The 19,318-nt window shown below is 37.9% G+C and overlaps 1 protein-coding gene and 1 long non-coding RNA gene across 14 annotated transcripts in view; both read right to left on the reverse strand.

Moving 5' to 3' along the window:
* Positions 1 to 19,318, reverse strand: part of DENND1A (DENN domain containing 1A) — a 379,559-nt gene that overhangs the window by 260,014 nt on the left and 100,227 nt on the right. For all 13 annotated transcript variants that reach the window (XM_038374765.2, XM_043498901.1, XM_038374762.2 and 10 more), the window contains exons 4-5: positions 14,105 to 14,154; positions 4,467 to 4,586 (exon numbers count right to left, since the gene is read on the reverse strand). In XM_038374765.2, the coding sequence (XP_038230693.1) occupies positions 4,467 to 4,586; positions 14,105 to 14,154 (170 nt within the window). The remainder of the gene's footprint in view (positions 1 to 4,466; positions 4,587 to 14,104; positions 14,155 to 19,318) is intronic.
* LOC122456905 lies at positions 3,159 to 4,460 on the reverse strand. Its single transcript, XR_006276070.1, has 2 exons — positions 3,745 to 4,460; positions 3,159 to 3,541 (listed from the first exon to the last, which is right to left on the reverse strand). It is a non-coding gene; the product is annotated as an uncharacterized LOC122456905 (long non-coding RNA).

Consider the following 19,318-nt stretch of genomic DNA (forward strand, 5'->3'; position numbering starts at 1 on the left):
TCCAGGCGGCATGGTGCAGCCACAGGCAGATCCATGAGCGTGCCAAACCAGTCGTGGTGAGGCCACGCCAGGGCAATCATACTGACTTGCACCTTGTCCCTTTTGATTTTCAATAGGACCCTGCTGATCAGCAGAATCAGCGGAATGCATACATCAGATCCTCCACCCATGACAGGAGAAAGGCACCTGTGAGGGAACCCCTGCCGAGGCCTTGGAGACAGCAGAACTGATGACACTTCCTGTTCTGTCTGGTGGTGATCAGGTCCACTTAGGAGCCCCCAACTTCTGGAAGAATGCCTGGATGACCTCCGAGTGGAGCAACCACTCATGGTGAAAGAAAAAGGTCCTGCTGAGGCGATCCGCTGGCGTGTTCCGGATGCCAAGGAGATGCAAAGCTTCCACATGGATTGCATGCTGGATGCAAAAGTCCCACAGGCGGAGGGCTTCCTGACAGAGGGCCGATGAACATGCTGCCCCGCCTGTTGACATAGAACATTGAGGCCATGATGTTAATCAACACCTGCGCTACTTGACCGGACAACTGTGGCAGGAAGACACTGCAGTCTAGATGGATGGCCCTGAGCTTCCTGACGTTTATATGTAACACCAACTCCTCTGGAGACCATGTCCTTTGGGGCTGCAGCATACTGAGATGTGCTTCCCAACCGAGGTTGGAGGTATCCGATATGTCCCACTCCTTTTTGGTCCCATGTTTAAAATGTTTACAAATGTGATACTTGTTGCTAACGTGGGTTTCCCCCAAGCACTTCAAATAGCTCCTGTGGGGGTCACTGACTGGCATAGGTTTTCTGCAACAGTCACACAGTTTGAAGCCCGGGGAACAGGCATGCCCCATCCTTAGGCTAAGTCCCATTCAGGGACTACCAACTAACACTAAACTACACTAAGGGAACTAAAAAATAACTAAAAATAACTTTCAACAACTATATACAACAAAGTTCACAACAAGCAGTTGAGATGCAAGGAGAAATTCCAGCACTGTCACTGGCGTTAAGAAGGAACTGAGGGTGAGGAGAGCCAGCAGTGCCCCTTACACTGCAGCATACTTGCACCACTCCGGAGGGTCCCACAGCCAGTCCCCTATGGATACCACTGAGGGAAAAACTTCCGGCACCGGTGCATGTGGCAAGCACACACACCTACAATGGAATGGACATGAGCAAATACTTGAAGAACTGTATCCATGCTGACAACAAATTTCCAGCTAACGCTGCTAAAAAAGCCAAAAGAGTCATTCTCCAAAATGGAATCTTCTTCCCATCAATAGCAATGCTGCTGAATAGTGTACTGCTATACATTATGCTAACAGTAGATCAGAACAAGAAACATTATTTAAACTGATAGCTCTTCCTCCAAAACAAACTATATGACTGATGCTAGTGACTCCTTTGATGGAATTAAGTTTTTATTTTAAAGAGCTATTAAGTAGCTTTAGATGAAAATAATTAAAAACCACACACCCCTGTGTAGGTGTTCAATATAAAATATCTGCCATTTAAAACCTGCTCCCTCGTGTGAAGTGGGAAGAAGCCCGGCCCTATACTATAACTCAGGCTCTCATTAAAACAATGAATGCTCTCTGTATTCAGTCAGCACACGTACTTTAACGAACATCGTAGTCCTCTTGCAGAGAGAAAATTGCAAATGTGGGCACAAGGAGGCCACTCTATCCTCATTCCTTGACTTCCAAATTAGTGTAACTGGTTTATCATTGAGTAAGTCATTAACCCACATTTATCACTGAAAGTGTTACTGACTGGTGGAGAAGCAGCATAACATTCCACCATATGGCAGTGCACAAGGAGGAGTGCAACTCCAAGATTCCAACCATCTGAGCTTGCCGAGGCTGAAAGTTTTCTGATGAGGGAGTGACTTGTCTGAGAAGATTACTTAGCTGACATTCAGGGTGCTGTACAGAATCACTCTGGGGAGAGGAAGTTGCTAAACAATTATTCCAGAAGGGGCAGGGACAAAACATGCTGAGGATTATGGGGGTTTGTAGAAAAACCTACCACCACCAAACAAGGGGACAGAAAGTACAGACTTTCACTAGCTGGCAGATGTAATTTCCAAAGGACATTGGAAGGTTTAATGTTAGCAACATGCTTTGTGGCACTGGGAAGAAAGACACTGAACTGGAGAAGAATTGCTTTATACAATTTTTCAGTATCTTCTGAACAAGACAGTAAACATCAGTTGTTTTATTAATCCCTATGTTGAATTTTTCTTACCAGTTTATGCTAAATAAAAATATGTTTAAAATCCTCAGCATGACGAAACAACAGAAATGAGGCCTATTGGCCCAATTCATTCCCTCCTCTAACTCTTTAGATCTTTTTCTGTGAGTGAAAGCATGAGGCACTAGCCTATTATCTCTTCTTTCCCCTCTGCCTCTTCTCCATGCATTCACTTAGGGAGCAGGCAACAAAAAAGCCTTGTCCAGAAGAGATAGAAGAGATTTCACACTCATCCAGACATTTTTGCCGGTTTTCCCCCTTTAATTTTTCATTAAATAGCAAAGTTACCAGGGACCGACCAGGGAGTTATCATGAGAAAGCATATCAGTGCCTCAATTCTTTAGGATAATGGCTCCAGAAAATGCCTCAGCAAGTACTTCCATCTCCAATGTGTATTCCACATAGTTGGATTAGCATTGCCCTCCAGTTGCTCAAGTAGAGAGCTTTGAACTACGAGGGAATGAAGTCTTCAAGTCACTTGGTCAGATATGCAATGGGAAGTAATACGATTACTCTTCCTCCTGTTCAGTGTCTCACTTACAGAAACCAAGCAGTGACTTTCTTCTCCAGCCATCTCAGACTTCTTAGGAAAGGTCTGTCTGATTAACCCACAGTTGGCATAGTGCAAAAGAGAGGTGAGAAAACACACATTTTGTGGTCTTTTCCTATCTTTTGACCATTCAAGTTCCTTCTGTACTAAACACAAATAGAAGAAAAATTTCTAAGTTATATACAGGCAGCACAAATTCTGCTCCCAGGCACTCATGCAATCACATACACTACAATGGAATTACATGTAACCAAAGGCAGAATTTAACCCTGTATCTGCTGCTTTCACCTTGTTCTTCATACATTTCTCCCTGAAAGTCTTCTTTATAATCATGGTTCGCCTTTTTTTTATTTTTTTATTTTTTTTTTTTTAATAGCAATGAATATGCAGTGGGTCCCACTGTACCATTGCCAGCATACAATGCTGGGGAACTTGAGTCAGCGATAATAGTTTTTGTTCTTACAATGGGTTCTCTTAGCAACATATCACCACAAAGAGTCCCTGTGTAATAGGATGGAATGGAGGTGGTGGGGAACCACCCCTGCTTTTTCCTGGACTGACAAGTGGCAACTAGGGCATTCGGCTTTTTGTTTCTTAGGGTTAGATCAGTACAGTCTTTACCTGGGCTTTATCAAGAGGCACTTCCCCTGGCTCGCTTTGCTTCTTCATGAGCTTCTCTCTCCTAATAGGAAGAGACAGGAGGCAGACCACTGCTACACCTAGGTAACAGAGGCTGACAGGGAGCAAAAAGAAAAGGAGTACCCGTGGCACCTTAGAGACTAACAAATTTATTAGAGCATAAGCTTTCGTGAGCTACAGCTCACTTCATCGGATGCACGAAAGCTTATGCTCTAATAAATTTGTTAGTCTCTAAGGTGCCACGGGTACTCCTTTTCTTTTTGCGAATACAGACTAACACGGCTGCTACTCTGAAACCTGACAGGGAGCAGTGTGCTTAGCTTTATTTCCCCAACAGGAGGTTCTCAGCAGGAGCCTGGCAAACAATAGATCTGAAATCTGATTTTTGTCACTTTTTTTTTTTTGGTAGCAAAAGGAAATAGAAAACTAAGCAAAGGTTGCCCCAGAGCATACTGGCCTGGAGTCACGAGGAACTATTTTGATACAGCTCCAGCCCTCTCACTTTCTATGTGAAGCACATTGTTTCTGTCTCCGAGTAGCAGTATTTATAATCAGGTTGGATTGCATTCACATGTCCATCAACAGAAAGGAGTAAGGTTATAATTACAGACCCTTAGGATAGGTACAGCATCAGCAAGATATTCTCTCAGTTACCAACAGATGCTTTATTAATAAAACTTGCATATACAAATGTCATGAAATGTCTTAACAGGATTAATTGTGACAGCTAAAGATAACGGTTGCCATCATGCTATGTTGTGTCAAATTACTGCATATAGATGTTAATTTTTTTCACATTGTTAACTTAAGTACATTGACTACAAATAAATCTAATCATCATCAGAGGAACCCAAAGTGCAAGAATATTTTGCACCATTTTTCCAGAAGTGCAGTGACTTTTTGAGGACCAGATAGGAAAATAATTCTGAACAGCTGGAAAATATAATTGCAGTATAACAAAGCAAAGGCCAACATTGTTTCTCAGAGCTAGCCAATAGCCAGACCACAGCCAGACTTACCTTAAGATACAGAAGCAACTTTTGGCCCCAGAAGATAAGCGACAGAATCCAAATCTCTGTTTGCTGTCAATGTCTGTGAGCACAAAAGTAAAGTTCTGGCCAACTTGGCTAACTGTAAGGCTAGAAATAAAGAGAACAAAAGGAAAAATTAATTTCATCTTATTCAATGTTAGAAGTATCTAATCAGAGTAAGTCATTGAAACTCATTTCCTCTCTCTGCAGAGCTTCTTTGGAAATTAATTTTGAGCATTTACACTGTTTACAAATGCAAGTTTGAATCCATCTCTTGGGTTTTTTGGAGATGTGGAACAGCAGTTGAAGAATTTCCTATGTCTTTAAAACAAACAATGACATGGCCGTTGATTAGATTCAGCACAATACACAGGACCAACTAAACTCACATCCACTCTCAGTGCAAAACATTTCTATATCATTCTTCATTCAAGGGATTGTTTTGCTTTAAATTCAAATAGTATTTGGTGACATTATGGCTTTGTATGGTATACTGATTGATTAATTTTATATTTCTCTGTTTTCCAATTAGGCCGGGAATGAGCACAGCACTATCCCTCTAAAATGTATGGCTTATGAAGGACTCACAGATGATTTCCCCCATTTGTCTACGCAGCTATGCAATTTCTACTACAAGGCAGTATTGGCTAAAGCGGGAAACTAACAGCAGCACAGTAAGATAAAGGTAAATAAAACTTCTGTAACAAAGTTAATGTCTTATTTTGATTGTCTGCCTCAAAACATGAAAATCTTTAAATATACCTCCACAGCTGGTACTGTGGCTAAGCAGATGCTTAACTGATGCTAGTGCACCACTACAGTGACTTTTAAACCCCTACAGTGATTACAGTATAGTTTGTATCTGATTTTCAAGATTATAATCCAATTCCACTCTACAGTAAAATGCTTATTTGCCTCTTCTAAAAGTGTGCATACAATGCAACAACATTGTTTAAAGATGATGGCTCCGTGCCACACCAGAGTGGAAAGCATCACTATAGGAATATCCACTCAGACTTGCAAAACAGCTTTTCATTCTGTAAGAACACAGAAAAAAGCAATGCACCAAAAGATAGAAGTAGGATGCAGAAGTATTTTTAACACTATAAATCATGAAGGATATTACTGCTAGCAGTTTGAGGTCTAGAACACATTTCTAAAAAATAACAGCTCTCTCTCTATTGTTTATAAAATAGAACCTTTTTTTAAAAAAAGGCGTATTTCCAAAATGAAATGCATAAAACATTTCATTTAGGGAGATATCTGATTTCTTTAAACATTATCACATTTCTGTCTAAATCTCACTTAATACAGAAATGCATAGATACCATGCTGGTAGGGGATATAAAAACCCTAAAATTAACAGACAGCAGGGCTGATTCACCATCAGGTTATCCCAGTTTTGCATTGGTGTAACTCCAGTGCTTAAAATAAAACTGGAGTAATGCAGTGTTGAAACCAGGATATGTTTGTTTACTGGAGGCTTTATTTAATTTGGATTAGGGATTCATTTGAGAACTAGTGTTGGTATGAGTTAGATTTTAATACAACTACAATTAACTATAAAATATTTACTGTTCAAATTACGCTCCAGTTTAAATCATACTATAAACACTGATAACTGAATAGCATTTGCACATGAAGGTATGAAGTATATTAAATCCATCTTGATGATCAAAGGGGAATTAAAGGAAAATTACTGTTAAATTCAGGCTCACTCAACAGATATAGTTACAAACCTTAAACCTGTCAGAAATATCCTACTCTAAAAGTCTATTCTGAAATCTATAGTGCTATCTACAATGCCATCAATGAGCGTGTATGTGATCTTATACATTCACACGGTGCCCAATGAAAACCAAAAACTAGACAGACTTTCAATAAAGAAAGAGCCTTAGGATATAGGACAATAAATTCTACTATCAAATTTAAAAGAGAAAAACCTCTCTGTGTAGTCAAATGGAGGAAGGAAAAAATGCTGAAGGGATGACAAAATGAAGCACCAAAACAGACACATACTCTACTTCTCCAAATTTGAAGGTGAACAAATGCTATGTCTACACTGACACTTTACAGCGCTGCAACTGTCTCGCTCAGGGGTGTGAAAAAAACACCCCCCTGAGTGCAACAAGTTACAGCGCTGTAAAGCGCCAGTGTAAACAGTGCCCCAGCGCTGGAAGCTGCGCTCCCAGTGCTCTAAGCTAATCCCCTCGTGGAGGTGGAGTACCAGGAGCGCACGACCACACTCGCACTTCAAAGCGCTGCCACGGGAGCGCTCCCACGGCAGCGCTTTGAAGTTTCAAGTGTAGCCATGCCCAAAGACTCAATTCAAAAGCAATTCAACAGCCTGAGAATTTAGTACAAGTATTGCTATCCTATCCCTCATGCTAACGTCCAAAAGAACAAAACATTCCTATAAACTGCAAAGAACTACTGGGGACTACCACGAGCTCCATTCTTATTGGTGTTATGTTTTATCTGTAAAGTTTGGGTATAATGTTACTACAGCAATTTAATATTATGTTTTAAAAGAGGATTATATGCTTAATTTTAACAACTTTGAAAGCCAAGGGTATGTGAGAAATAGAATTTAAACTCGCAGTTAAAATTATGGAAAAGAGAGGAAGCAGTCCTCATCTATGGAAGGGAGGAACTTGTTTATTAAAAGACAAGTTAGCAGAGAAAGCATAGGTAATAAGCTTAAGCATCATGGGGTACTATCTTTTTAATCAAACTTTGATTTAGATAATGCTTGGTGAATGGGCAGGATATTTGTATTTCAGTAGTGTGCAAAGAAACCATTTTGGAACATGCAATTTTTAAAAATGTGTATATTTAAACAATCACTTTGGAATTCACAAGCCATGTGCCAATGGTTACTGGACATTTTACCTCCCTCATTATCTCTTTTTAGATTACAGGCTCTCTGATAAGACTACTGAGGATGTGAGGGAGATTCCTAAACCTGAGCCATTCTTTTTAGGTGACAAATCTGAGGAACTGTCCCAGATTGAGGTGTCATTAAAGGAGGTTTTGGAACAAATTGATAAACTAAACAGTAATAAGTCACCAAGCCCACATGGCATTCACCTGAGAGTTCTGAAGAAACTCAAATGTGAAATTGCAGAACTACTAACTGTAGTCTAAAAGAAAAGGAGTACTTGTGGCACCTTAGAGACTAACAAATTTATTAGAGCATAAGCTTTCGTGAGCTACAGCTCACTTCATCGGATGCATGAAGTGAGCTGTAGCTTACGAAAGCTTATGCTCTAATAAATTTGTTAGTCTCTAAGGTGCCACAAGTACTCCTTTTCTTTTTGCGAATACAGACTAACACGGCTGCTACTCTGATAACTGTAGTCTGTAACCTATCATTTAAATCAGCTTCTGTACTAAATGATGTTATATGGAAAAAGGCCTGTTTAATTCCCAAGACAAAGTACCACAATCTCCCCTCTCCACCTGCTTAGGTGTAAATTCTAAAATGATTTTTAAATGTGACAGACCCAGGCCAGTGGGGTACAGGAGTTTGGTAGAAGGCAAATATACTGGCCACTGGATGAATAGTTTTCTGTTCCCTGAGTGACCAGTGCAGGGGCTGCACTAGAGCAGTCAGGAACCTGCTAGAACCAATTAAGATAGGCAAGCTAATTAAGACACCTGGAGCCAATTAAGAACATACTAGAATCAATTATGGCAGGCAGACTAATCAGGACACCTGTTTTAAAAAGGACCTCCCATCAATTAGTGGAGGGCCTGCAAGGAACAGGGAGTGAGAAGGCATGCTGCTGGAGGACTGAGGAGTACAAGTGTGATCAGGCTTCAGGAGGAAGATCCTGTGGTAAGGATAAAGAAGGTGCTGGGGGGAGGCCATGGGGAAATAGCCCAGGGAGTTGTAGCCGTCACGCAGTTGTTACGGGAGATGTAGACAGCTGCTATCCACAGGGTCCTGGGCTGGAACCCAGTGTAGAGGGCAGGCCCGGGTTCTCCTCATTCCCCCAACTCCTGATCGGACACAAGAGGAGTTGACCTGGTCTGTGAGCAACACCTGAAGGGAAGGTCTAATTTGGAAAGGGATCTGGCCTGTCCCTGACCCACTTCGTGGAACGACAGAGACTGTGGAGATTGTTCTCCATTTCCCCCACGCTGGCCAGTGATCAGATTAGCTGAGTGTACAGCAGATTTGAGCCTCTAGCAGAAGCAGCCAAACTGAGGGCTGCCATGAAGCTCTGAGGTGAGCAAATCTACCAAAAAGCGCAGTAGCCACCAACGTAGAGGAGGAACTTTGTCACAAAGTAACCACAGACAGATGTATCCCTGATTCCAGAGAGCAGGTTCAGACTGATCCAGGTTTAACTGGACTGGGCATGACCATCTCCAGCAGTTGGAGAATAGCCATCTGCTTGGGCATAGAAGAGATATTAGTATTATGCATTTTCCCACCTTTATATTTCACCCAAGCATTTACAAGGAAGTAATTTAGATATGTCACCCTAGCATTTACAGGGAAGTAATTTAACCCCAAGGGACAGATAACGGCATGGTGCCTTTAAGCCATTTCCTATATGGAAGATTTTCCTTTTAAAAACACCATTATGACCCGGGGGGGGGAGAGGAGAACCACATTTTAGTGGTTTCTCCCTCATTTGAGATGTCTCCTGTCTCTGTCATCCTGGTTTAATGCTCACTTCTGAGGTCCATTTGACAAGCAATTCAATCTGCCTGCCAGAATATTCTTCTTCTGTGCACTGAAGTTTTCCTAACCTGGCAAGATTGAATCAGCTCCTCTTCCTACTTGCTGCAAGATACAGTGTTACTGAATTTGTTCATTAGGATCATTGTGTTTCCTTGACTTCAGATGCGTTCTCAGCTACACTATGGATAATATTTAATATTATCTATGCTATGAGTGTAATTTAGACATTATCAAATTAGACTGCACATCTCAAAGCCAGTGCAACTCAAAATGAACATTTCCATCAGAAAGCTCTTGAGACTTCATGGCCTATAACCAATAACTTTTGCCTCACTCTTATTGTATGTATGAAAAAAGGCTATTAATGTTGAGTTTGGTGGTTCCAAAGTTCTTCATATTCTTACAGATTCATGCTTTCAGGATAACTACACTGCATCATTTTCTTCCTTTCCAGAGGGACTTCAAAGTTTTGAAGATGTTTCAAATTACTCAGTAGAAAATGGATGCTCCCGTATGAAGTGTGTTAGTGGCAATGGTGCAAATTTAGATGCCTCAATGTGTACTAAAGCCTTCAGCACACAAAATAAGGCAATTTTACAATTAGATGTTCATGATATATGCTTTAAAGTCTCAATGAATTATTTTCATCATCCTGAAGATGTGCTCTGTAAGAAGTTTGAACAGTCCTTTAGTTTTTGATATCCAGTTGTCTGAAATTGCTATGGCTAAATTAAAAGGACTTTGGAGAGACCAAGATGTTGTCTTTAGCAACTCCTTGGCTTCTATTTGTTGAAGAGGTAATACCAATAATAAACGCATAGTTGGAAGAACAGGATATCTGAAATGTTCCTGCTCTTGAGACCCATTCTCTAAACAGGTGTAGTATTATCAATCCAGAGGAAAAATTTGCTGGAATTTGCAAGTGTCTCATTCATTTTTAATGTGACCTCCACAAGTCAGATCTTAATGCGTAATACTTGCAGTCTATGCGTTTAAATGACAAGATTTAATCATGGCTATGACATTCCCACAGATAAGGTGTCCTTTACTGTAGAAAGAATTTTACCAGCGAATTGTAATACTGTACTTTGGGCCTGTGAGGTGGTGACTGAAAGGTTTACATCTTCCGATAATGAAGCATCTCTGATATCTTATGTCAGCATCTGTTCCTACCCATACAAAATCATACTATCTTTCTAGTGCTCTGGGAGAGTCTTGAACCACAGGATGACTGACATCCTATAGAGAACACTATAACTGTCTAGTTACTGAAAAAATTCTGGACACTAAACATCTCCACTGTTACAGATAGAATCTAATACTACTCCTACACCGACAACTAAGAAAATGGAAACCTAGCAACTAGAAACTATTTAAAAGACCTATAATGAAACAGGATTAATGTTTTTCTCGATTGCTTTGTTCAGAAGAGCAACCTTTATTGCACAAAAACCAAAGAGTAAGAATGTGGATAACTGGAGATCTGATCAAATATACATTTCTTCAGGCATATGCAGGAGGTTAAAATCCCTCTAACATTGAACTGAGGAGGAAATCACTTTTAGAAGAAATATTTTCTTGACTTAAGATGCTAGACAAAGTATTTACTGAGAATATTGGGGGTGGAGGGATTGCAGCAATAATTTCAGAACTCATTTAATTATGTGGCCAGTTGTTCACTAATTTCACTTTTATTTCAAATATAGTGTAATGTAAATGGATATAAGAGAGATCAGCTGTTGGATTACAGCAGTTGGAAACAGAATTAATCTTATAGGTCTTGCCTATCTCCCTGCAAATTCCAGATATAGCCTTTCAGAGAGAACACTACATATTTATCTGATACTATACTTGATTATAGCCAAAGTCCAGGAAAGCAACTTGCAACTGTGAATCAATAGTATCTTTTCATTTTTCTTTGGTAATTATAAACCTATATTTAATATATTTGAGTTTCACTGATTAAATGTGTGTTCTCTCTCTCATTTATAATAGGCTGCTAAAGTGATTAGAGGTGCAGATTCCACATGTGATTCATTCTTAAAAGTAAAGTTAACATTATAAGTAGATACCACTTGTTCAGTGCTACTTGATATATTTTTGGATTGGGGAAAGGGAAGAGATGTAGTAGTACACTTGTCACATCCTCAGTATATGAAGATTCCTAAATACAGTGTGGAGTATTGGAAACCCATTGCCTGCGTCATTTAAAATTAGAGAAAATATTTAATATGTTGCAGGAGAACACTCTTTAACTGGTCTCAGAAAATTAATGTCTACTTAAAAAGGTGTTTCTGATCTCCAATATCTATGATCTTAGGAGAGATAAGAGAGCACTCAGAGTGGGGCTAAACAGTGAGAAAACAGCTGAAACACATTTCAGCCAATCACAGATTCAGTTTCTGTTCTTTTCAGGTTTCAGAGTAGCAGCCGTGTTAGTCTGTATTCGCAAAAAGAAAAGGAGTACTTGTGGCACCTTAGAGACTAACAAATTTACAAGTTTCTGTTCTGTTCTTGCCATTTGCACAAAACATATAAATTTTTAAATTTTTTCCCAAAAAATTTTACATAATTGGCAAAGTGAGAAAACTAGGGACAATATGCCTAGGCTAGGATGGATTAGATTTTTATTTGTACATGTCAATAAACATCAATTTCACCATACACAGACAAACCAATGAAAATATATTTTCATCAATAATAATCAATCAAAATGTTCATATAGGCAAAGTAAGAAAAATGCTGCTTGAGAACTTATTAGAGTTTGATTTAAGGATATTTACTTTCTATATTTTGACACATGATGCTGACAACTTGTGTCTTAACAGTTATAATCCTTTAATTTTTGAATCTCAACATCTACTGTCATTAAATAAATTATTGTCTCACTCTCCCATTATTGAGCAATTGTAAAAATTTAAATACAAATAAAGTGCTTAAACAAATTTGCCCAACTGAAAAATTAAATTGATAAAAAATTTAATAAACTCTTTAAAATAAACATTGATATTACCCTGTCAAAATTATAAATAAAATAATATACCAAACCTAAATATGCCTATGCAAAGTAGGCACAAATGTTTCTATTAAAAATGAAGCTGCCCTTCTACATGTACAATGAATATGAAACATTCAGGAAAACAAAAACATATCATGACACTCTTACAAAGAGAGGGAAGCAAGATCAGTCAAAAGAGTAAATGTAAAATAGCAGAAATGTTTGTGGTGTTTAAGAGATTGTCCTTTTAAGTGAAATTTTTTTTAAAGTCTGTAAGCGTTGGTGGAAAGACGCATTTTGACAGCCCAGGAGACTGGAATCTTCTATTCAGCCAGGTCAGGTACTGCACAGGCAGCAGCAATGCAAGCTTCCCCCTAGCAGTGCCTCGCCAATGTCTCTCAACCCTGACCTAGAGGGACCACCTCTAGGGTTGAAAGGACAGCTCAGTCTGCATAGCCCATTCAGCTGAGATTACCAATAAGGAGGACAAACTGTGGTGTGGTTTTATTATGTGGACACCTGTCCTCTAGGAACTGGACTGAGAGCAACTAATTTCACAAAAGCCAGTGAAGAGCTTTCCAATGATAATAACTTTTAGTCACTATTGAACTGGCCCATATTCAAGACAATGCCCTAGAGACTAAAAGATTCTGTACTAACTAAGTCTGTGCATGTGCATGTGTGATTAAGTTACTAATTAGCAATTGTTAAAAATGTCTAAATAAAAGTGTATGCAGTGTTGTAGCCATGTCAGTCTCAGGATATTAGAGGGACAAGGTGGGTGAGGTAATATCTTTTATTGGACCAACTTCTGTTGGTGAGAGAAACAAGCTTTTGAGCCACACCATTTTACACACACAGAATTATCTTTTGCAGACCTGAAAAAGAGCTCTGTGTGGCTAAAAAACTTGTCCCTCTCACCAACAGAAGATGGTCCAACGAAAGATATTAGCTCGCCCACCTCATCTCTCTAAATAAAAGTGAGTTTTTCTAAGGATGCAATAAAACTATCTAAGTTCTGCATTTACCCCCATTCCACAGCAATAGGTTTTTTTATTTTCCTTTTAAAAAGAAGATACTGAGTTATCATACATATTCAGGCTGGCCTGTGGGATAAAAATGATAGGTGAACAATTGCTCGGAGGAAAAATAAAGGAGTTATGAATTGCAAATAAATACAATTTATGCAGAAAAACTCATTCCTACTGTAGGAATCATGCAAATTCAACTAAAATGAGCAAAACGTATTCTTATAATGGTCTAGTCATTGTGATTAACATCAGTTTGAGCTTATAGTCAAAAAAAGTTCAGAATATTAATTGTTAAATTAATGCTGTCAACCAATTTTTTGATGCTGTTGTGCGATTTGAACAAGGGCGTAACATTTCAGAATATGAATATTTACAATCTCCATGAAATTGGTTAAAATAATTCTATTTTCAAAAAGTAAACAAAAAGCAATTCATATGTTATTTTTAAAATCCAATAATTAAATATTTCCAATAGAAAATATTAGCTTGCCAAGTAATCTAGTCCTTATTTAACTCCCCTAAACAAGTCACAAACTATGTTAAATATCCACAACACAACTGCCAACTTTCCCCTAAATTCTTAAGGGATTCTTAGGATTCTTTGCATTAACCATTCTTAGAATATATTAAATTAGCAACATTTAATTTTAGCATCCAAATCCTGTTTAAAAATGGAACAAAATGCATTTTGACTCCTGCCAATGCACAATTCTAGCTTTTAAACTTTTTTGACGGTGCCCATAAAATCCACAGGAAAAGGGGATATTGCAACTATAATTTGCATTTGGGTGCTTTAAATCAGTCAAACAGACAGAACATTAAGAGGGGTATGGTTTTTATTTTCTGCAGCAGTTTTATTGACAAGATTTTTTTCTCGTAAAGTTTGAAAATCTAACACTACCTGTCCACACAGAAGGGGAAACAAAACTTGGTCAAAGTCTGTAGAACTTCCTGTGGAGAGAAAAAGAGATAATTTATACATCTAATGGGACCAATAAATCTAACATTAACCACAGCATATAATCTCACAATTTTGCCCTGAAGAAATAGAAGACAGATGAAGAAATATTCGTTTTATCAATTACACGGAAGGAGTACCAGGCAGTCAATCATGTGAAATAATAAACATGATCAAACTTCATTAAAAATGAAAAATTAATCAAGATTCACACATGGGTAAGCAGCAGGAGCCATCCAGCAAAGCTCCAAAGGGAAGGAGGAGGTTGGGTTGTTGAGTGTTAACACCCCTCTGGGGACAATCACTAGCCTGACCATATGGATCATAGTGAATAACACCAAACCACATGGGTTTGGCCTGGCAGGACCGCTTCTGCTGGCACAGCTTTTGCTTGTTACCTAGGAACAGGGGTCTGTGGGATTAGAAAATGCTTCCCAACATCAATAGGAAAAAAAATAAATAAAGCCCATTGGTCTAATAGGAAACGTTAAAGAAAAATTGCATCTATCTATTGGTAAGGAAGCCTGAAGTGTGAATGGATTTTATTAGAATTGCTTATTTATACACTGTACTTTAATAAAGCAAACAAAGCTTCAGCACTGCATGAAGTTTTCATGTAATGTTTAATTATTAAAAATCTCATTCACTAAAGAAAAGCATAGTCATGAAATTTGGTAAGGTAGAAAGGTGTGTTACAAGATTTCCAGCAACTCATAGGCAAAGTATTATTATATATATATATATATATATATATATATATACACACACATATACACACACACACACACACACACACACACACCCTTTGAAAGCTATAATTCCCTAACACAAAATCCACCAAAAATCTTTACTAGTTTACTAACATTTTCCACATGTCATTTCATTGCCTGTTCTCTTTCCCTTCATATTGAAATCTCAAAACTAGATTTTTCTTTTTGCTTCAAGCTGAAACAAGACTGCCTAAGGCAAATAGCCAATTTGATAAATAAAGGATCGATTTACAGATTTACGAAGAACTTTGTGACCAATAATAAATTATCAGTGCCAACTGAATTGATGCTTCTTGCTTCATTTATTTTTAAAACCAACTCCCTCATTGAACAAATAAACCACATCAATCTAATAACCGATTCAATGAAGCAGAAAGTATATTGACTTCCCCTGTAAGAGCATGTTCCTCCTACATAATTCAATTGAACATATCCCATTCTTTACTATAGCTTCAAGCTCAATTTTTCATATTGTACCCTTCCAGAGGTTTCTTGATAGTTTATAATTTACCACGTCTTTAGTTAAGAATTAATGTAGGGATTGATAAGGGAAATTTCCCTTCTTGGCATATGTTTGGTAAAAATATTTAACATCATTTTTTAAGGAAGGGTTTGCTGAAAAATTCAATGCTAAGCATTCAGCTCTCCCCCTTGCAATTTCAACAAGACATCTACAGAGAAACCACAGGTTCAAGGTTGGCCCCAAGTTTTGAAAAATATTATGCATAAAATGTAACCTGTTGTTGGTATAAATAATATAGGACTTTATTTATAAAATACTGTCCTGGTTTTGCAATATGATGCATGTAAATGGTTCCGTCCTTGTGCAGAGCCCTACTGTCTTCAAAGGGACCCATCTGTGCAGATCTGATAGCAGGATCTGACCTTCCATTTGCTACCTTGCTTATGCATAAAAAAACCCCATGGACTTCCAAATCTAAATCTTGCACATTTGCCCTAAATCTTACACAAAGCCCATATCCATTACATGAAGTATAGTAAACTGAAATGGAGTGCTGATAGGTTCAAAACTAAAACTATTTATTAGCCTTATTAATTAATTTAAAAATACTGCTTGGCATAATGACTGCATTTGCAAAACTACTATTTTTAAGAGCAAGAACACTGCAAGGTTGCTAGAGGGAATTTTAATATACAGCAATGTTAAAAGATAATAGGCCAGGCTTTTTAAACAGCTCATCATAGTTACCCTAATATAGTAGATTATATTGCTTTCCATTACCATGCTGAAATAAGATTTAATATTTGTTAAACTTACAAGTACAAATATCCACATAATAAAATAACACATTTGTAACATACACTTTACCATACTATCAGCATCATGTTAGTACAGGGACAATGCAACACAAATAATTCCAAACCTAATTTGCACTTCCTTCTTGATATTGCATATCTTCCAAAGCACAGAATTAAAATTAAAATCTCACTTGTTAGAAAATGTGCCCAAGCTGCATTGGCATATGTCATCATCATCCTTGTGTGGCTTTGTTGTAATTATAATAATAAATAAATAAATAAATCTAACTCTTACAGCATTTTGAAGCCATAGATCTCCAGTTGGTTTACCGGGTATAAAGGATATGTCCTGTTGCACATTACATAACATATGCATTTCCCTTAGTTTACATTTTGGGGGTGAGGACTGCCCACTAACAGGTTTAAATTTAAAAATACACAGATAAACTCTTTAAAAAAACAGATCTTCATAATTAGTGAAGTTATCTAAAATAGCTTTGCATTCCTAAAACAATGGTTATCCAGGTGCAAAGAGTAAGAACATTAAGAGTTCTCAAAATTTTGCTCTGAGTTTCGTATTAATTACTGTACATTTATTAGTGTGTATTTTGTACCTTGCTCTGTTTAAAAGTCAGCAATGCTCATGTGAAAATAAATTCCCATAGGAGTTGTTTTGGGTGTATGATTATTTGTGACAGAACCATAGGAGGACCAAAATCTCTTTAGGATTCCCCTAGGCTACTGTAAAAAGAGTATTAAGACAAAACTAACATTTCTTCTAATACTTACTTTGTTTTATAAATTTTAAGCTGACACGCAAGGCAATAGAAGTGGTATCAATAGCCTTGTTTTCTTACTCTACTTCCTCACAACTATGTTCCAATAGGAAAAACTGCTTAAACGCCTCCTTATCCCTCCCCAACAATCACCACCACACAAGATCTAAAAAAAATACAGAGTGGATATTATGTAAATGACTCAATAGCTGAAACCAAGGTCTCAAGGGCATCAGGTGCCAGTTTTCTGGATCAATTCCCAAGAATACATTTTCACAATTCTTTTTATATGCAGTTTGATTTTTAACATTTTAATGAGGAAAAAGTGCATCCATAGCAGCCAGTCACCACAGTTAAAGTGCAGGGCATGAACTATGTCTCATGAGGGATTCAGTCTAGCTGTGTCACCACTGGCTTTAGGACATACACCACCTGGTTCCATGTCCCCAGGTTCCAACTCTTTTCATAATCAAAACACTGCTGACATTATAAACCCCATAAGGTTTTTCTAAAATCCTCCCCGATCAATATAGCCTATACACAACTTATCGGAGACAACACAGAGCTCATTGATTAAGTTTAGTTTCAGAAGCAAAGTTTCAAAATAAATGAGACAAGGATACGGTATTCAGCCCTTTTGAACTACAGGGCAATTTATGAAGGAGGCAATCTCTGAACCTACCCACAACCCCCACCCCAAGTAATACTTAAAGGTGTATGTGAAGTAGGGGTTATAAAAATATTCAAACATGTATTTGTTCAATAGACAGAGTCTATGCTTGTATTTTACACAATTCAATGTAGTAAGATGAAGTGGCTTACATGCAATAAATTGGAATTTGCTGATAAAAATACTTGTTTGATCACCTGTGAATTTAGTGTATACTTACTGCATACTGTACATTGACTCAGACATTTTAACTTTCTTTGCTTCCTGGCCAGGAGAGAAGGCAGGCAGCTCTCTAGCGGAAGGAACATTGGCACATCCCAGCTTCCCTTCCAGCATTCAACTTCTCAACCATTAGATGACAAAGCCAGGTGAGGTTCTACATTATAATTTTATTCATCACAGTCCTGTCTGGAAGGGAATCTTTGAAGGCTGAATTCAATTAAGTTAATTGGAATAATTAATAGTGAGACTGAACATTTCATAGAGATTGTGTGCATATGTGAAGGGAAGGGGTTAGAAGAGAATCCTGCAAACTGTCACAGGTAACATAACTGTAGTTTGCATTTCTGAAGTGTCTTTTCCCAGAGTCATTGCTAAAGCTTCACAAACAGACCTAAATCCTTTATTTCCTCCATTCAAATTAAATCTAAACAAAATTGTATTTTGTAGCTAAAACCTACCAACTAATCTGCAGTGAGAAAACTGTGTTTTACTAACTGTCACTATGTCTTTACTGTTGAGAAAAACATTCATAGATCAACACTCAAAAGGACACCACTGTAATGAACAAAACAACAAGGTGAAGGGAATTTCCAAATTAATGTTGAAACTTTGTTTTTAAATTGCTACCCTGTGCTTACTCATTGAATGGGTCTCTGAGCTGAATGTGACACTACATACTGGTACCATACGTGCTGCACAAGCTGTAGTGATTTAAACATTAACTCTGTATTTCTTAGATTGTGTCAGGATAGATTTTGATTCAATTTTTAAGTGGGATTATACATAAGGAGAGGGTGGGGACATAAAATGACACCAAATAATAGTGAAAAGGGCAGAGTGTGTTCAGTAACCAGGACAAACCATAGTGAAACCGCTAATGTCTAAAAAAAAATTAAGGTAGATTTTACTAAGGGATCATAATGGTATCATGCACATGTAAACTTCTCACCACAACAGTTTCTAGTTATATTTATCTGAAATTAAAAACTTCTGAGATAAGTTTTAGTACAACAGACCACTGGAACTCCATACACCGAATCATGCAAATCTCTCTTAGTTCCTGCCTCACTGATGAGTTACCCTGTTATTCCAGAGCTTAACCCACCATACACAAGACCCCATGTTAAAATACTTATCCATAGAAACATTTATGCACAGATGATGTAGTTAACAATAATACTTTAATAGTTCAGATTTTTATTTCTTCAAGTTATTTAGTATTTATTAAACAGCATTTTTCATAACCTCTGTACAATACATACAGGAAAACCAGGTACATACTCCATGGAATTTATCATCTAAGATTCCTTCTGAAGCATCTGGCACTGGTTACTGTCACAAGACAAAACACTGGGCTAGATGGACCGTTGATCTGACCCAATATGGCCATTCGTATGTGCTTATTCACAAAACAATGACTGAGGTTATATAATCCTTCAAGTGGTATTGTGTTTTCTTC

Source organism: Dermochelys coriacea, chromosome 16, assembly GCF_009764565.3.
Source record: "Dermochelys coriacea isolate rDerCor1 chromosome 16, rDerCor1.pri.v4, whole genome shotgun sequence".
In the NCBI taxonomy this organism is placed as follows: Eukaryota; Metazoa; Chordata; order Testudines; family Dermochelyidae; genus Dermochelys; species Dermochelys coriacea.